This window comes from Gymnoscopelus microlampas (assembly GCF_963454915.1).
Source record: "Gymnoscopelus microlampas genome assembly, chromosome: 2".
Lineage (NCBI taxonomy): Eukaryota > Metazoa > Chordata > Actinopteri > Myctophiformes > Myctophidae > Gymnoscopelus > Gymnoscopelus microlampas.
Genome location: NC_139939.1, coordinates 22,095,850 through 22,111,033, shown reverse-complemented (window position 1 = coordinate 22,111,033; position 15,184 = coordinate 22,095,850). Strand labels below are relative to the sequence as shown.

The window sequence follows — 15,184 nt, the reverse complement described above, 5'->3', positions numbered from 1 at the left end:
AAAAAGAAAAAGACTAGCCAGGCTATCTCCTGTCGAGAAGAAGACACCCGACGCTCGATTCCCTCATTAAACTACACTCCCCCTTAAGCCCAATTTATTCTCCACCATACGGCCACGCCGCTCGCCAAAAAAGAACTGATTTGGTGACAAAATGTGACAAATTAGGCTTCAAGTCCGTCCCTCCTTCGCCTCCATATCTAACAATCTCTGGACCGATGATGTTGATGATGATGATGTTGATTGATTATTATCATGATGATGATGATGACGATGACAACAACTCAACTGGACATGTCTTCTCACAGAAGTGTGACGTCGGTGTCAGAGACCCCTAGTGTAAAAATAAACCCTGCTGCTGTCCTGTTCCAGTGTGTCTACTGGCTCAGTACTGGTTGTCACTGGAACACATACCGGCTAATTGGAAACATACCCAGGTGTCTCTTTTTTCTGATGTGCTGGGCCTTACGTTGTTATGGCCAGATCACTGTTCCTTTAACTCTGAGAGTGTATGAATGTAACCAAATGGACCCGTGAGGGTCCATTTGGTTACATTTGCACACTCTCAGAGATACAAATGGATATATTTACAATGAGGAATTTCCAACGTGAACTAAAACAGTAACTCATTGACTATATTCGAGCCTTCACTCTCTAGTCTATAACCTCTATAAAAAAATGTAAATGTGAACCATATTGACCAAAAATGGAAATCTATTTTATGGACTGGACTGAATAAAAAAGTCAACTGATCTCAAGCACACAGCTTTGAATGATGAGAAACTAAAGACACGGTCCGGTTCACATTTGAGTCACATACTGTATACTGTAACACAGCCTTTTCCAATTCCTTACCCTCTTACTCTTAAGTTATTCAGCTGGCACTCAAACCCCTGGAGCCATGGGGGCAAAGATAAACCACGAAGGGAGACATGTTTAGCATGAAGGAGACAGAGAACGGCTGGACATAGGGCTTTAGAGACATTACTGCTTAATTGCTTGGAACTAAAGGCGCTGCTGTGAAGATGTTTATTCTCATGCAACCTCAAATCTTTTTCCAGTCATTTGGCTGCTCTGTGAGGTCTAATAGTCATTACCCCAGACATAAAAATAGACAGCTTTATGGTACTCCTACAACAAATTCAGCCTGCAGTGCAATAAAAAAAAAAGAAAAGAAATGTGAGTGTGTTTGGGCAAAACTTCCCATGACAAACTTACTAGACACTTTTAGTTTTCAATACAACTTGGGTCTGAAATCTATAGGTTCCTCTTGGCCTACCAGCCAAGATACCAGACAACCTCTAAACCAGTGGATCTCAACCTTTTCAGGCCGTGACCCCCCAAAATAATCATGTTTGAACTGGGGACCCCCCCACCCTGACAAGCACTTGGAGGCATTACACTTAGTTTGACTCGGTTCCACAGATACATATTGTGAAAATAGCAGATCTACAAGCCTCGCTCACAACGCCTCTTTCTTATATTATTTGATAATTTGGCCAATGTTTGAGCAGATTTTATAGTATAGTTTGTTGATTACTTTTGATGCAGTAATGGTATTTTTCTTTTCTTTTTTTAGGTATTAAAAAGGCCTCAAAAGTCCTTAAATTGTCACTCCACTGTCACCTGGGGACCCCCCTAAAATCATGTGGGGACCCCCCCTGGGGGTCCCGACCCACAGGTTGAGAACCACTGCTCTAAACCACTGTAAAATCGCAGATAGCCAGCACCTGTCTCCTACGTGACAGGCTTGGATATTAGGCTTTCTTTGTTTGTAAATACATCCGGTTGCACTAAACAAGGAGAACCCAGTTCAGTTCAGACTGAGAGGCAAAACGTGAATTGAATCTTAACCCTCTCCTGACCATAAAGACCAAACTCGGTTTTATTTGTACCTTAATAATCTCCAATACCACAGGCTTACAAAGGGAAACGTAGAAACACTGGCCATTTTAAATGCGTGCAGCAGTAAATCTTCTCATTAAGTCATGTGATCAGCACTGATGGGACATTTCTTTATAGTTAGCAAAAATAATAAATCAAGCCGAAATTAAATCGATTGAGCTCTGATCTCCTATAGAACCTATATAAGACGGTGATCAGGCACTGGACTTAAGGTCTAGATTTGTACATTTAATTTATACTTCATCAAATGTGAAAAAAAAGAAAAAAAGAATCCAGGCTGGGTTAAAGCGCGTGGAGTAGCTGAAGTGGTGTATTATATAGCCCCATCAGCCATGGAGCTGCAATTGTATCCAAATCGCTTTTAATACTGTAAACAATAAGCCAATTAAGATTGAACTTACCATTCATAACCCTGTCCATCTTTATGTGAGATGTGGTGAAGTCAGTCCATATGATGATGCCACACTGTACGATCCACGCGTTCTGTAAGAATAGAACGATGCTTTTGCCGGGAAACGCCCCCCATTCCTTTCTCTCTCTGGCGCGCTTCTCTTTCTTATGTGACAACCACTCCTTGATTTTTTCCCCTCTTTTTCTTTCTCCGACTGGGTGAGGGACGTATAGCTTCATCATGATTGCGTGTGCGTGTGCGTGTGAGTGAGTATGTGTGTGTGTGTGTGTGTGTGTGTGTGTGTGTGTGTGTGTGTGTGTGTGTGTGTGTGTGTGTGTGTGTGTGTGTGTGTGTGTGTGTGCATCCCACCATGTATAAAAACTGCAGTCACTCACCTCGCTTCCCCTGACTGACTGAAGGAAGTCTTTTCCTTTTCATATACTGTACGTCCAGCCATCCCTGCAGTCAGAGCAGGTTGATCCTTGTTGCACAACAACACGCTCCGGATGGTGTGGTCCTATCCTCCTCCTGTCCAATGTCCATCACCCCATCAGAGCATCTCTGAGATGATCGGATGAGTCAGGCTGAATGGGGAACGCTTTCATTGTAAGTTATAGGTCCTATATAGTGCCATTACTGATACCATATGACTGCAACTGGCCACATCATGTGTCCACAGTAGTTGTCTTAACTAAGTTGAATTATTAACCACTTAAACCCTCTTTTCTCAGTAAAAACGGACCTGAGTTAGTGTACTTGGATTGCTTTTTGATCTACAAGTGCACGCGGTGTGAGCTTGTAGATCTGGATTTTCTTTTGTGAATGCCCCCAGAATTGACGTTCAATAATGCATTATAGGCTATGCCTGAGTGAGTGAGTGAGTGAGTGAGTGAGTGAGTGAGTGAGTGAGTGAGTGAGTGAGTGAGTTGGGGTCTCCTGGGACCCCCCCCATTCGGCCCATGGTCTTCCTCGTCATGCTGATTGATGGTAATCCTCTGCTCATGTGGTGGTCCGTACAGGACCTATCCCATAAACCCCAACTAGTTGTGTGGTGGTTAGCTGGGTGCTCATGAAGTAGCACATCAAAATTCTTTCCTCCTTCTGTTTTCTTCCTTGTCTTCTTCTTCTTTCTTTTTTTTGCAGTGAAACCCACAGAAAGACAGCGAGAGAAGACGGATAGCGAACATACAAAGCACAAGAGGGCTCTAGAATTTGCAGTGCAATAAAATCTGTAGTGTATTTCTTCAATATTCTCTCTTTGCTCCCCCCTCTCTCTCTCTCTCTGTCTCTCAGTCTCCCTCCCCCCCTCGCTCTCTCTCTCCCTCTCTCTCTCCCCTCCCTCTCTCTCTCTCCCTCTCTGCCACACACACACACACACACACACACACACACACACACACACACACACACACACACACACACACACACACACACACACACACACACACACACACACACACACACACACACACACACACACACACACACACACACACACACACAATGTTAATGGCTGCATAATTGTCAGAGGCAGACCATTGAGCATAATATCAGGAGACTGCAGCAAGGCAAAGACCAATATTTGTAATTTACTATGACAGATAGTACAGTTTTATTACCCATGGGCTGCTGGTTTGTTTTGGGATGCGATAAACCACACACATACACACAATTGTTAATCCTTAGACTTCCACTCCCATATGCTCTGCTCTGTGTCTCTCTCTCTCTCTCTCTCTCTCTCTCTCTCTCTCTCTCTCTCTCTCTCACACGCACGCACGCACGCACGCACGCACGCACGCACGCACGCACGCACGCACGCACGCACGCACGCACGCACGCACACACACACACACACACACACACACACACACACACACACACACACACACAGTCACTCACACAATCTCTTCCTCTCTTGTTCTCAAAGGTCTACTGTACCCAAAAGGTACATAAAAACACAGCTCTCCCTTTATTTCTCTTTCTCTTTCACCTTATTACCATACTGGCAGGGCTAATGTTGCTTATGTGTGGTGATTATCTAACAATCAAACAACGCCTTTCTGTTTCACTTTGCATGACATTCCACATATTTGTTAATAAATAAATAGACAAACAAACAAACAAATAAATAAATACATATAACTTTTAGGGATAATAAAGCAGAAACGAATAGAATTCTAGTTGAGCCTTGAGCTATTATTGCTGTATGTCCCAGGACTGTCAACGATCACCGCTGTCTCCTATGATGAAAATGAGATAAGAGCTTACAGTAATTCATTGTCAGATTCATTGTCAGTCTCACATATGTTCAACTTCACACCTAAAACAAAAGAGAATCTGTGTAAACAGGTGCACATCTTACTTCCTTGCATTACTTAAAAAAAGCATTATTCATACAGATGGGTGACTAATTAAAGGACAAGCCAACATAAAGTGTGTTAGTAAGGTGTTGTGCCACCTCAAGCCCTTGGTATATTGTAGAAGTCTGTGGGACTCTACTGGAGGGATGAAACACCATTCTAACAAAAGATGATGGCGTTATCCTTTTAGCCTTAATGTCTCACTGTACCACGTTCTGTTTACATTTCTGACTAATAAAGTATTCAATCAATCAATGTTACACCTCTGTGTTCAAATGGGCTGAGATCTGGTGATAGCATATGATCATCATTTTCATTCTCCATTTAGACCCCTCAAGCCCTGTGTGGGGGCCATCCGTGCCCCATAATGAATCCTCTTATTATAGTCACACATCTTTTTCTCCTGCCATCTTGATCAAAAATGGTGGCATGCTGGGTATTTTTACACATGCATGATAGGAGCGTAGGAGAAGCAATCAATGTATTGACCTTCTCTCTGACATGAGCCTTTCAGCACCACGGACAGCGTAAGGGTCACAGAGCAGAAGAGAGATAAATAAAGGCTCTATATTCATGCAGAGCATGATAGGATGTTAATTAACTGTATCACCCACTACCTGTATGGAAGCAGATACATTCATTATGTTTCTCATTTATTCAACTTCCTCCTTTAACGACTTAGACCCCACATACTTTCTTGACTGGTGCCCCCCAGGGTTCTATTCTTGACCCCTCATTTATTTTGGCTCTACACAAAATGTCTTTTCTGAAAATAGCAGATCTACAAGCTCACAACTCGTTGCATGTTCACCTATTCTCAATGAACGCTCGCTTCTTTGCGCTGAATGTTTGCCTACTACAAAATGTCCAGAATAGAGCATGTGTATACTGTGTGTGTGTGTGTGTGTGTGTGTGTGTGTGTGTGTGTGTGTGTGTGTGTGTGTGTGTGTGTGTGTGTGTGTGTGTGTGTGTGTGTGTGTGTGTGTGTGTGTGTGTGTCCGTGTGCGTGTGCGTGTGCGTGTGCGTGTGGGTGTGGGTGTGGGTGTGGGTGTGTGTGTGTGTGTGTGTGTGTGTGTGTGTGGGTGTGGGTGTGTGTGCGCGTGCGTGTGCATGTGCATGTGTGCATGTGACGTGTCTTTCTGTCTGTCTGGCAGCTCCTGCCATCCGTGCCCCATAATGAACACGCTTTCGTAGTCACATGTTTTTTCTCTTTCCACCTTGATCAAAAATGGAGGCAAACAAACTGGTCATGCTGAGTATTTATACATGCACGACAGAATACATGAATGCATATAGGACCACAATGGAAACAAGTCCCCAGGACCTTTTTTGTGTTATCCTTTTAGACTTAATGTCTGATTGTACCTCTTGCTGTTTACATTTGACTAATAAATAAAAGAAAGAAAGAAAACAAACTGAGCAGAAGAGCGAGAAATAAAGCTCTGAGTGAGTGTGAGTGTGAGTGTGTGTGTGTGTGTGTGTGTGTGTGTGTGTGTGTGTGTGTGTGTGTGTGTGTGTGTGTGTGTGTGTGTGTGTGTGTGTGTGTGTGTGTGTGTGTGTGTGTGTGTTAGCGTGTGCGCGTGTGTTCGCGTGCGTGCAGGCCGGCCTGTCTGCGTGTGACGTGTCTTTGTGTAACCCTACTGATGGGATGGAACACCATTCTAACAAAAGATGATGGCGCTAACACCTCGGTCCAAATTCTCCCATAAGTGTTCAAATGGGCTGAGATCTGGAGATACTGATAGCATGATTCACATCATTTTCATTCTCCATTCAGACCTCTCCAGCCCTGTGTGGGGGCATTGTCCTCCTGGAAGAGACCGCTCCCATCAGGATAGAAGTGTTTCATCACAGAGGTGATCACTCAGGATAGCTTGTATTGATTGATTTATTTTAGATCCTGTTGGACAAGTGGACCTAAACCATGCCAGGAGAATGCCCCCCATATAGCATAACCCCCTCACCATCGGGGTAAATACACTCAGGCCTGGTATACTGTTCTCGTGGTGTACGCTATACATGCTGTCACCTGAGGATAAGTTGCTCTTACACATCATGCACCAGTGGTGCAAAGTACATTTACTTAAGTACAATTTTGAGGTATTTGTACTTTACTTCTACTCCACTACATCTCAGAGGCAAATATTGTACTCTTAATCCACTACAATTATTTGAAAACTTTAGTTACTAGTTACTTTTCAGATTTAAATTATGATATTATGAAACATACATTAACCACTTTAGCCCTATTTTATAGGCTCTTTCAAAATAGCCGATCTACAAGCTCACAACGCATCGCATGTATGTGTGTGTGCGTTGTGAGCTTGTAGATCTGCTATTTTCAAACATTCTAGTACTTTTACCTTTGGTACTTTAAGTATATTTTTATGCCAGTACTTTTGTACTTTTACTCAAGTAACATTTTGAACACAGGCCTTTTACTTGAAACAGGGTATTTTTTACATTGTGGTATTGATACTTTTACTTAAGTAAAATATCTGAGTACTACACCAGCCAGTTGAGCAGACTTTGTAAGTGAAGCTCCTGCCACCGTCAGGGTTGCCAGATCTGCTTATTATAATTTCCCCGCAAGATCTTATTTGAAAATAGCCGATCTACAAGCTCACAACGCGTCGCATCGCGACGCGTTGTGAGCTTGTAGATCTGCTATTTTCAAATAGCTGATGTATATGTTGAAGTGCTCATGTGGCCCATAGTAGTATAGTAGTCGCTTCCTAGACCTGGTTGCTTGTTTCTCTCACAGAATCTGGCAACACTGGCCACCGTGCCAAAATAATGAACCGTCTTATTACAGTCACACATGTTTTTCTCCTGCCATCTTGATCAGAAATGGAGGCATGCTGGGTATTTTTATCCATGCATGATAGGAGCGTAGGAGAAGCAATCAATGTATTGACCTTCTCTCTGACACGAGCCTTTCAGCACCACGGACAGCGTAAGGGTCACAGAGCAGAAGAGAGAGAAATAAAGGCTCTATATTCATGCAGAGCATGATAGGCTGTTAATTAACTGTTAATTAAATGCATTCATTATGTTTCTCCACTCATTTATTTAGCTTTCTCCTTTAACCACTTAGACCCTACATACTTCCATGACTGGGGCCCCCTAGGGTTCTATTCTTTTTTTATCTCTTTTTTTCTCCCTTTTTTTGCTCTACACAGAAAGTCTTTGCAGAAAATAGCAGATCTACAAGCTCACACGTACAATTCGTTGCATGTTCACCTTCTCAATGAACGCTCGCTTCTTTACGCTGAATGTTTGGCCTACTACAAAATGCCCAGAATAGAGACGCTATAGGGTTCATGTGGGTAATGTGTGTGTGTGTGTGTGTGTGTGTGTGTGTGTGTGTGTGTGTGTGTGTGTGTGTGTGTGTGTGCGTGTGTAGAAGTGTGTGGCTTTATTCAGTGAAGCATGCCAGTAAGTGTGGGTGCAGAGAAAGAATAACATGCAACACAGGTCTCTATAATAAATGGTAAATGGTGCATTTATATAGCGCTTCTATCCGAAGCGCTTTACATTGATTGTGCATGTCCTCAGCTTTCACTTTTAATTATTATTGTTTGGCTGAAGAAGGTCTATGACCGAAAGTTTCCTATATACAAACAAAATGATAAGAATTATTGCACAGTTTTGAATTTGCGAAGGCTTCATTTGGTTTCTTTTTGGCTCCAGCACCTCACTCAAGTCTATACTGGCAGATGAGTGTTCTTTTTCCTTCTTTTTTAACATGACATGCTGAAAAGAAAACATGTTAATTCTAAGACTAATCATAAACTACATTATCACATCATTATACATTTGTACATTTTGTATATATTATTTTAGTTTTTCTCTTTGCTATAGCAGATAATGTTCAGTAAATTCGGTGTAATTTGTTTTGAGTTTCCAATGTAGACCAAACATGTTGATGTCCTCACAAATATAATAATACAAAAATGTGTTTGTGTGTGTGTGTGTGTGTGTGTGTGTGTGTGTGTGTGTGTGTGTGTGTGTGTGTGTGTGTGTGTGTGTGTGTGTGTGTGTGTGTGTGTGTGTGTGTGTGTGTGTGTGTGTGTGTGTGTGTGCGTGCGTGTGTGTGCGTGTGCACACGTGTGACGTGTCTTTCTGTCTGTCTGGCCCCATAATGAACCCGCTTTCATAGTCACAGAAATGGAGGCAAACTGGTCATGCTGAGTATTTGTATACATGCATTATAGGAGCACTGGAGCAATCAATGTATTGACCTTCTCTCTTATATGAGCCTCTCAGCACCATGCACTCTGTAAGGGTCACAGAGCAGAAGAGAGAGAAATAAAGCTCTTTATTGGGGATCAAGGAGAAACATTGTGTGTGTGTGTGTGTGTGTGTGTGTGTGTGTGTGTGTGTGTGTGTGTGTGTGTGTGTGTGTGTGTGTGTGTGTGTGTGTGTGTGTGTGTGTGTGTGTGTGTGTGTGTGCCTGCCTGCGTGTGACGTGTCTTTCTGTCTGTCTGGCAGCGTTAACAAGAGAGACAAATAGGGACAGAGAGAGAGAAGAGTAGGAACACAGAGGAGAGAGAGAGAGAGAGAGAGAGAGAGAGAGAGAGAGAGAGAGAGAGAGAGAGAGAGAGAGAGAGAGAGAGAGAGAGAGAGAAGCAGGTGCATCACTAATGGCTTTTTAAAAAGGTTACACCATAGAGCTCCTCTTTTCTAATGGGGCTCCGGCTGTGCTTGAGAAGCAATTTCCGGGAAAGATAATGCTGCTGAGAGAGTGCTGTGAGTCCTCAGTGTGTGTGTGTGTGTGTGTGTGTGTGTGTGTGTGTGTGTGTGTGTGTGTGTGTGTGTGTGTGTGTGTGTGTGTGTGTGTGTGTGTGTGTGTGTGTGTGTGTGTGTGTGTGTGTGTGTGTGTGTGTGTGGTTAATAAAAAAGACAGACATACAGGAACAGACACACAGGAACACCCAAAGGGGGAGGGAGGGAAAAAAGAGATTGAGCAACTGAGCGAGCGAGAGAAAGAGCTAAAAGAGAGAGGGAGAGAAAGATTGGTCAGATCACATTTGTTTGCCTTTTGACATTTTCAAATGTTACATTCTTGTCATTTGACTTAATAGTCATTGAAATGAATGAGTTGTGAAGTGATGAACCTTGAACCTGATTCTTCAGCTCCCTTAACATGATACACATCATCACCTTGTGTAGCTACATCCCAGTGTTTGACATGGGTTAACAACACATTTTCAGCAGTTTTTTTTCTGGAATCAGTTAGGAAACATAAATAGCTAATTCTCATTAACAGGAAAAAAAGGAAATACATGACACGTCTTGCTTTGAATCATTGATTATGAAGATTGTGTTAGGGTTATGTTGATGCAATATATTGCATTCACACACCATTCTTAATTACATGTAATCACCACTAAGGGGCAGCAGCAGCACACTGATGCTGAGCCTCTCATGTTGAAGAGATGTTCCCTGATCAGATTTATCTTTTAGAAAATGGCACCTCCTCCAAAATCATTGATTTGCAAACGTAATACGATAATGATATGATAGAGAATGCATCGCATTGTGACACATTGCTATTGTAGCTATTTTTGAAATGAATGATAAGGTATCATAAGTATCAAGTCCATTGACTTGTGTCCATGATGTCAAGCTGAATTATTAGTACTTACAGATGTGCCATTTCAAAACTTCAAATGTCCTGCCATCGCCAAGACAGTACATTTTCAGGGGATTCCCAGGGCAATAAGAGGGACAAAGAAGGGCATTTAAAATGCTGAATTATTTTGATGATCACTGCTTGTATGATGTTAATTAATTTGAGCAACTGGTCAAGGACCTCTTCAAATCACCTTTCGCCTCATAATGAGTCTGACACCTTCTTCAACACACATTCTTTTGTTCTCATGTATATGGATGTCTGTTGAAGGGAAAAACGGGGGTGTGTAGTGACAACTTCTTTTCAGGGGCAAAACAGTGCCTTTTTAAGGGCAGAACAGGGAGGAAAAAAAATGCATTTTCAGGGTACTTTCAGGGAAAGAACAGTAACGTGTGAAGTTTTGAAGTGGCACATCTGTAAATGTCACATTTCTTGTAATGATGCCTTCCCAAAATACTCAACAGAATAATATAGTATCATATTTTGAATAGGCCTGTAGCAGTTGTTTTTCCTTTGGCCATATTACAGTGCTCCTTAGTCTAAATATCACCTTGACCCAGCAAGTATCGTTCATTTTTGCTGGCTGGTGCTGTGGATTTGACACATTCCTGATTTGAATAAAAATGAAAAATCTGTTTTAAACGTGTCTCCCACCAGCTCCCAACATCAACATCACAAAACACTATCAATGTGCAAAACACAGAGTTTTATGAATTATTCATGTGTGTTGTGCTGTAGGGCAGTGGTTCTCAACCCGTGGGCCGGGGCCCACTGGTTGGCCACGAGTGTATTGCAAGTGGCCCCCCAAATGAGATTTCAATGATAATATAACAAAAAGTGATACCAATAAATAAGAACTTCTAGTATAGTACGTAGGTTCCATTTATCCAAGGTGGAATCAACCAATTGATTGATCATTAAAACAAGCATGCTCTGAAAATACATGTGCGAATGCTTTCACGATTTTCAAGTGGGCCCTGATCCAGAAAAGGTTGAGAAGCACCATACTGTAGGCTATACTGTAGCAGAAAATAACATTCTACATAGAAATGCAATTCAAACTGCTTAGAATGGCACCTGGCATTTATTTCGTCAAATCGATACAAAACTGAGACATCTTAACATGAAAATAATATATTGGACAATTATGTTGTTTTCTGTCTCTTTCAGACTGAATGATTTTAGGTATTTTCAGGGCTAATGAGCAGCTCCTGCTATGACAGGCATTGTTTAGACACCTCAGTAGGGGTCCTTCGGCAGCCTGAAGGTACAGTACACTTACTGTAACTGTGAGCAGCTAATTATGGCATAATTATTTTTGACGGTTTAAGTTAACAGATTGCCAAATTAACAGCTAGGCTGCTGTATGACGTGCTCATTATAAACATATACCCATACTGTAGATTCAGCTAAGCACACACACACACACACACACACACGCACGCACGCACGCACACGCACACGCACACGCACACACACACACACTCACACACACAAAGACATGTGCACACTGCTTGCGCACGTGACTGCACACACCCACGACTAATTTAATCATAAATGTAATGTCTTCTTCCTTACAATATTAAACCATTGTGTATTATTCCTATACTGTTGTGTCAGAGTACTACAGTATAGTGCAACCTGCCTGCGATGTACGTTTGAACTGCAATGATGCAACACCAGTGGTGGACAGTAACAAAGTACCTTTATTGTAGTGCTGAGTACTGTACTTCAGTACATTTTGTGAGAATCTGTACTTTACTTGAGTATTTGTATTTTATTATTAATATTTGTTTCAGAATTTTAATACAGCAATGTATTGATAATAAAAATAAAATGTACGTTCTAATTTGCACTTTTGAATACTAAAGTGTTTTAAAAGCATGTTCTTTGAATACATAAGTATTCTTAAAAGAAAATACTCCAGTACTTTAACTCTACAGTACAATTTTGACACACTTTAGTTGAGTAATATTTGACCAGGAGTATCTACTGTAGCCTATACTTTGATTCAAGTGTGGCAGCATCAGATTTCACACACTTGTTATTTGCGCTACATTCCTGCTCAACATCTGCGTACTATCTTACAAGACCGTTCACAAGATTTAAATAACTGTTTATATTGTGTCTATACTGTATATACTGCATGAATAAACCTATAGGCTGTACAAAAATACAAACCGCAGAGCTCTTACCCCTGCATGCGATGCACGCGGCTTTGTGGTGTTATCTTGAATCAAGACGATGGAATGATGCAGGAAGATGGACTTGAAAAGAAAGATGGAATTTAAAAACAGAGACAAGGCAAGAAGTAGCATTGAACAAAAGAAACACCTTGTATTGCGGCCTAGCTTGTACATCGAGAAGGTCGAGAATGCACTAAAAAATCTGTCCAGTGCAACTAAACATTTTCATCAGTCGCAACAGTGCACCTTATTGGATTTAGTAGGTCTGTCGATGTGTATGTGTGGGTGCACCTCACTGGTGCACCTATATGAAAAGGGTAGGCGCACCGGTGCAACCAACAAAGAGGTTAGTCTGGAGCCCTGTTCAAAAGTATCTGAATGCTTTAGCTGCCTCCACTTGCACCAGTGTGGGTAGACCCAGCTGAACTAAGCAACATCAAATCAAGAGAATCCACATTAAGCACCTGGTCCACATTAAAGGGAAAGAAGCTGACACAAAGGATACTTAGATAAAGGTAAATATAAAAAAAGAAGAAGCATAGAAGCAAAGTAGAGAAAAGAGCTTGAACTTTATACAATGGAGCACCAGGAAAACTTCAGCTCCACGTCAGTCAGAACAGGTCGGAAGCCGTATACCCAAAACCCCTTGAAACATTTCAAAGAATGGGCACCTAAAATAATAAAATAAACATCCACTCAAGTGCCAAGTTAAACTAACAGCAAAACATTTGTGAGGATCAACTGAGCAACAGTAGAGAAAACATGTCAGTCAGGGGGCCACTTTGTCGAATTTGTAACCTGAATCCTGTGAGGACACGTAAAATCTGACACAGAACTTCCCAATGTGTTCTGTGTCTCGAGAGCTGGCCCTCAAGGCTCGGGAAAAACGCATCTGCTCTCTGCCGGATGACACATTTCAGGTAGGCTGGCAGAGTTTTTGCAGGGCCTTTGAGGCCGAGCTCTCGGGACACATTGCATACGCACTGGCAACTTTCATTTCATTTGGCATAATCTCCTCACAACACTACACATTACAATTCAGCTTAAAAATCCACTTAAACCCTATATAATTTACTTAGTTGACCGGGATCCCCCAGGGTTCTATACACGGTCCGCTCCTTTTTTCCCTCTCCACCAAATCTCTTCACAAAAAATAGCAGATCTACAAGCTCACATCACGTTGTGCGAGATTGTAAAACTGCAGTTTCTGTCAAGTGTTTGCCCCAGAATAGTGAGGCTAGGGTTCATGTGGTTTTAAGATGTCACTTGCTCAAATGATCCTATTGATTGATGACCCATAACTGACGTGGGTCTATATGACCAGCACAGCGCTAGTGGGTGTAAAGATCCCTTATATCCTTGTACGTCATCATACAATATACAACAAAAGATTCAACTCAAATAAAATGCCTCAAAATACAATAATAAACAGTACAGTCCACCAAACAATAAACTTGTTCCTCTGCAAAGTAATTTACAAAAGTGCTTTTCTCTTTGAGAAGTCTTTGAAGTCTTTGTTCTTTTTCACTTTGTCACTTTCAACCATTTCAGGGAGGGGGGTATCTAATTAGACCATACAACAATTTACAACTGCACCTCCTCTTTGATTAATTAAAATGTCCTTTTTTGATTTTATGTCTTTTTTTTTATTCCTGAGAGTTGAGGACGATCAATCAGCAGTATGGGTACTTCCATCCCTAATATTAGTCTCTGCTGAGAGCTTTTAGGTTCAGCTTTAGTTTAGGATCACTGTGGACGGGGAAACACGGGACAGATAAAGTGGTTGAACGTATTGCTTCCACAGCTCAACAACAGTCTTGGCTTTGGTGAGTCTTCCGCTGGCTCTTGGTTGGGTTTTTTACCCAATAGGAAAACAGGAGACTGACTTTGACACACAACGGGAGGACGGTATCCACCTCTCTATTGGTCCAGAGCAGTGGTTCCCAAACAATGGGTCAGGACCTATTTTGGGGTCACGGACCCATTTTTATGGTTTATTTTTTTTCATTTCCTACAAATAAAAATAAATGAATAAATCAAAACAACTTAAAAAAGTTACAAAGAAATGTAAAAAAAATCTAAAACAATTCCATAAATTAAAAAAGCTTTTAAGAAATAGTGAAAATAGCTGCAAAATCTAGATCTAGATCTACTACTTTCACTATTATTGAAACATAAAATAAATGTTTTGGGTCTGGAGATGAAAAAAGTTTAGGAACCCCTGAAGTAGAGGATCTCAACCAGCTGACGAGCGGGGCTCATAAGACAGCTCTGTCTTCAGACTTGGGTGGATTTGGCTCGTCGGAGAGGGGGCCGTCCTTCAGGGTGGGCCGGACAGGGGGCGGGGGGTCCAGAGGGCATGTCTAGACTGCGCTGGTGAGGCAACGCCGTGAGGGGAGGAGCACGTCGGGAGGGGCGGGGGGCGGGATTGGCTGATGGTCATGTGATCTCAGAGTACGGTAACCCTGGAGTCTGAGCGGGAGAAAGGAAGAGACGAGAGAGAGACAGACAGACAGACAGACAGACAGACAAACAGACAGACAGACAGATGAGAAAGAGAGAGAGAGAGAGAAGAGAAGTTAGTAGTACACACAATCAAATTGTGGAAGTCTGAAATAGTACTGAGGTAGCTTAACCACTTAAACACCAAAAAATAATAATCACACAAGCTCACAAAACGTAGCAGTGTGATATGTTATGAGCTTGT

General features: G+C 41.9%; 1 protein-coding gene across 2 annotated transcripts in view; it reads right to left on the bottom strand.

The window, feature by feature from the left end:
• Positions 1-14,660: 14,660 nt before the first annotated feature.
• plppr2b (phospholipid phosphatase related 2b) overlaps positions 14,661-15,184 on the bottom strand; it is an 85,691-nt gene continuing 85,167 nt past the window's right edge. The window contains exon 8 of one of the 2 annotated variants that reach the window (XM_084079430.1): positions 14,661-14,949. In XM_084079430.1, the coding sequence (XP_083935556.1) occupies positions 14,841-14,949 (109 nt within the window). In that variant the 3' untranslated portion in view covers positions 14,661-14,840. The remainder of the gene's footprint in view (positions 14,950-15,184) is intronic. The other variant, XM_084079431.1, reaches the window with a different exon arrangement.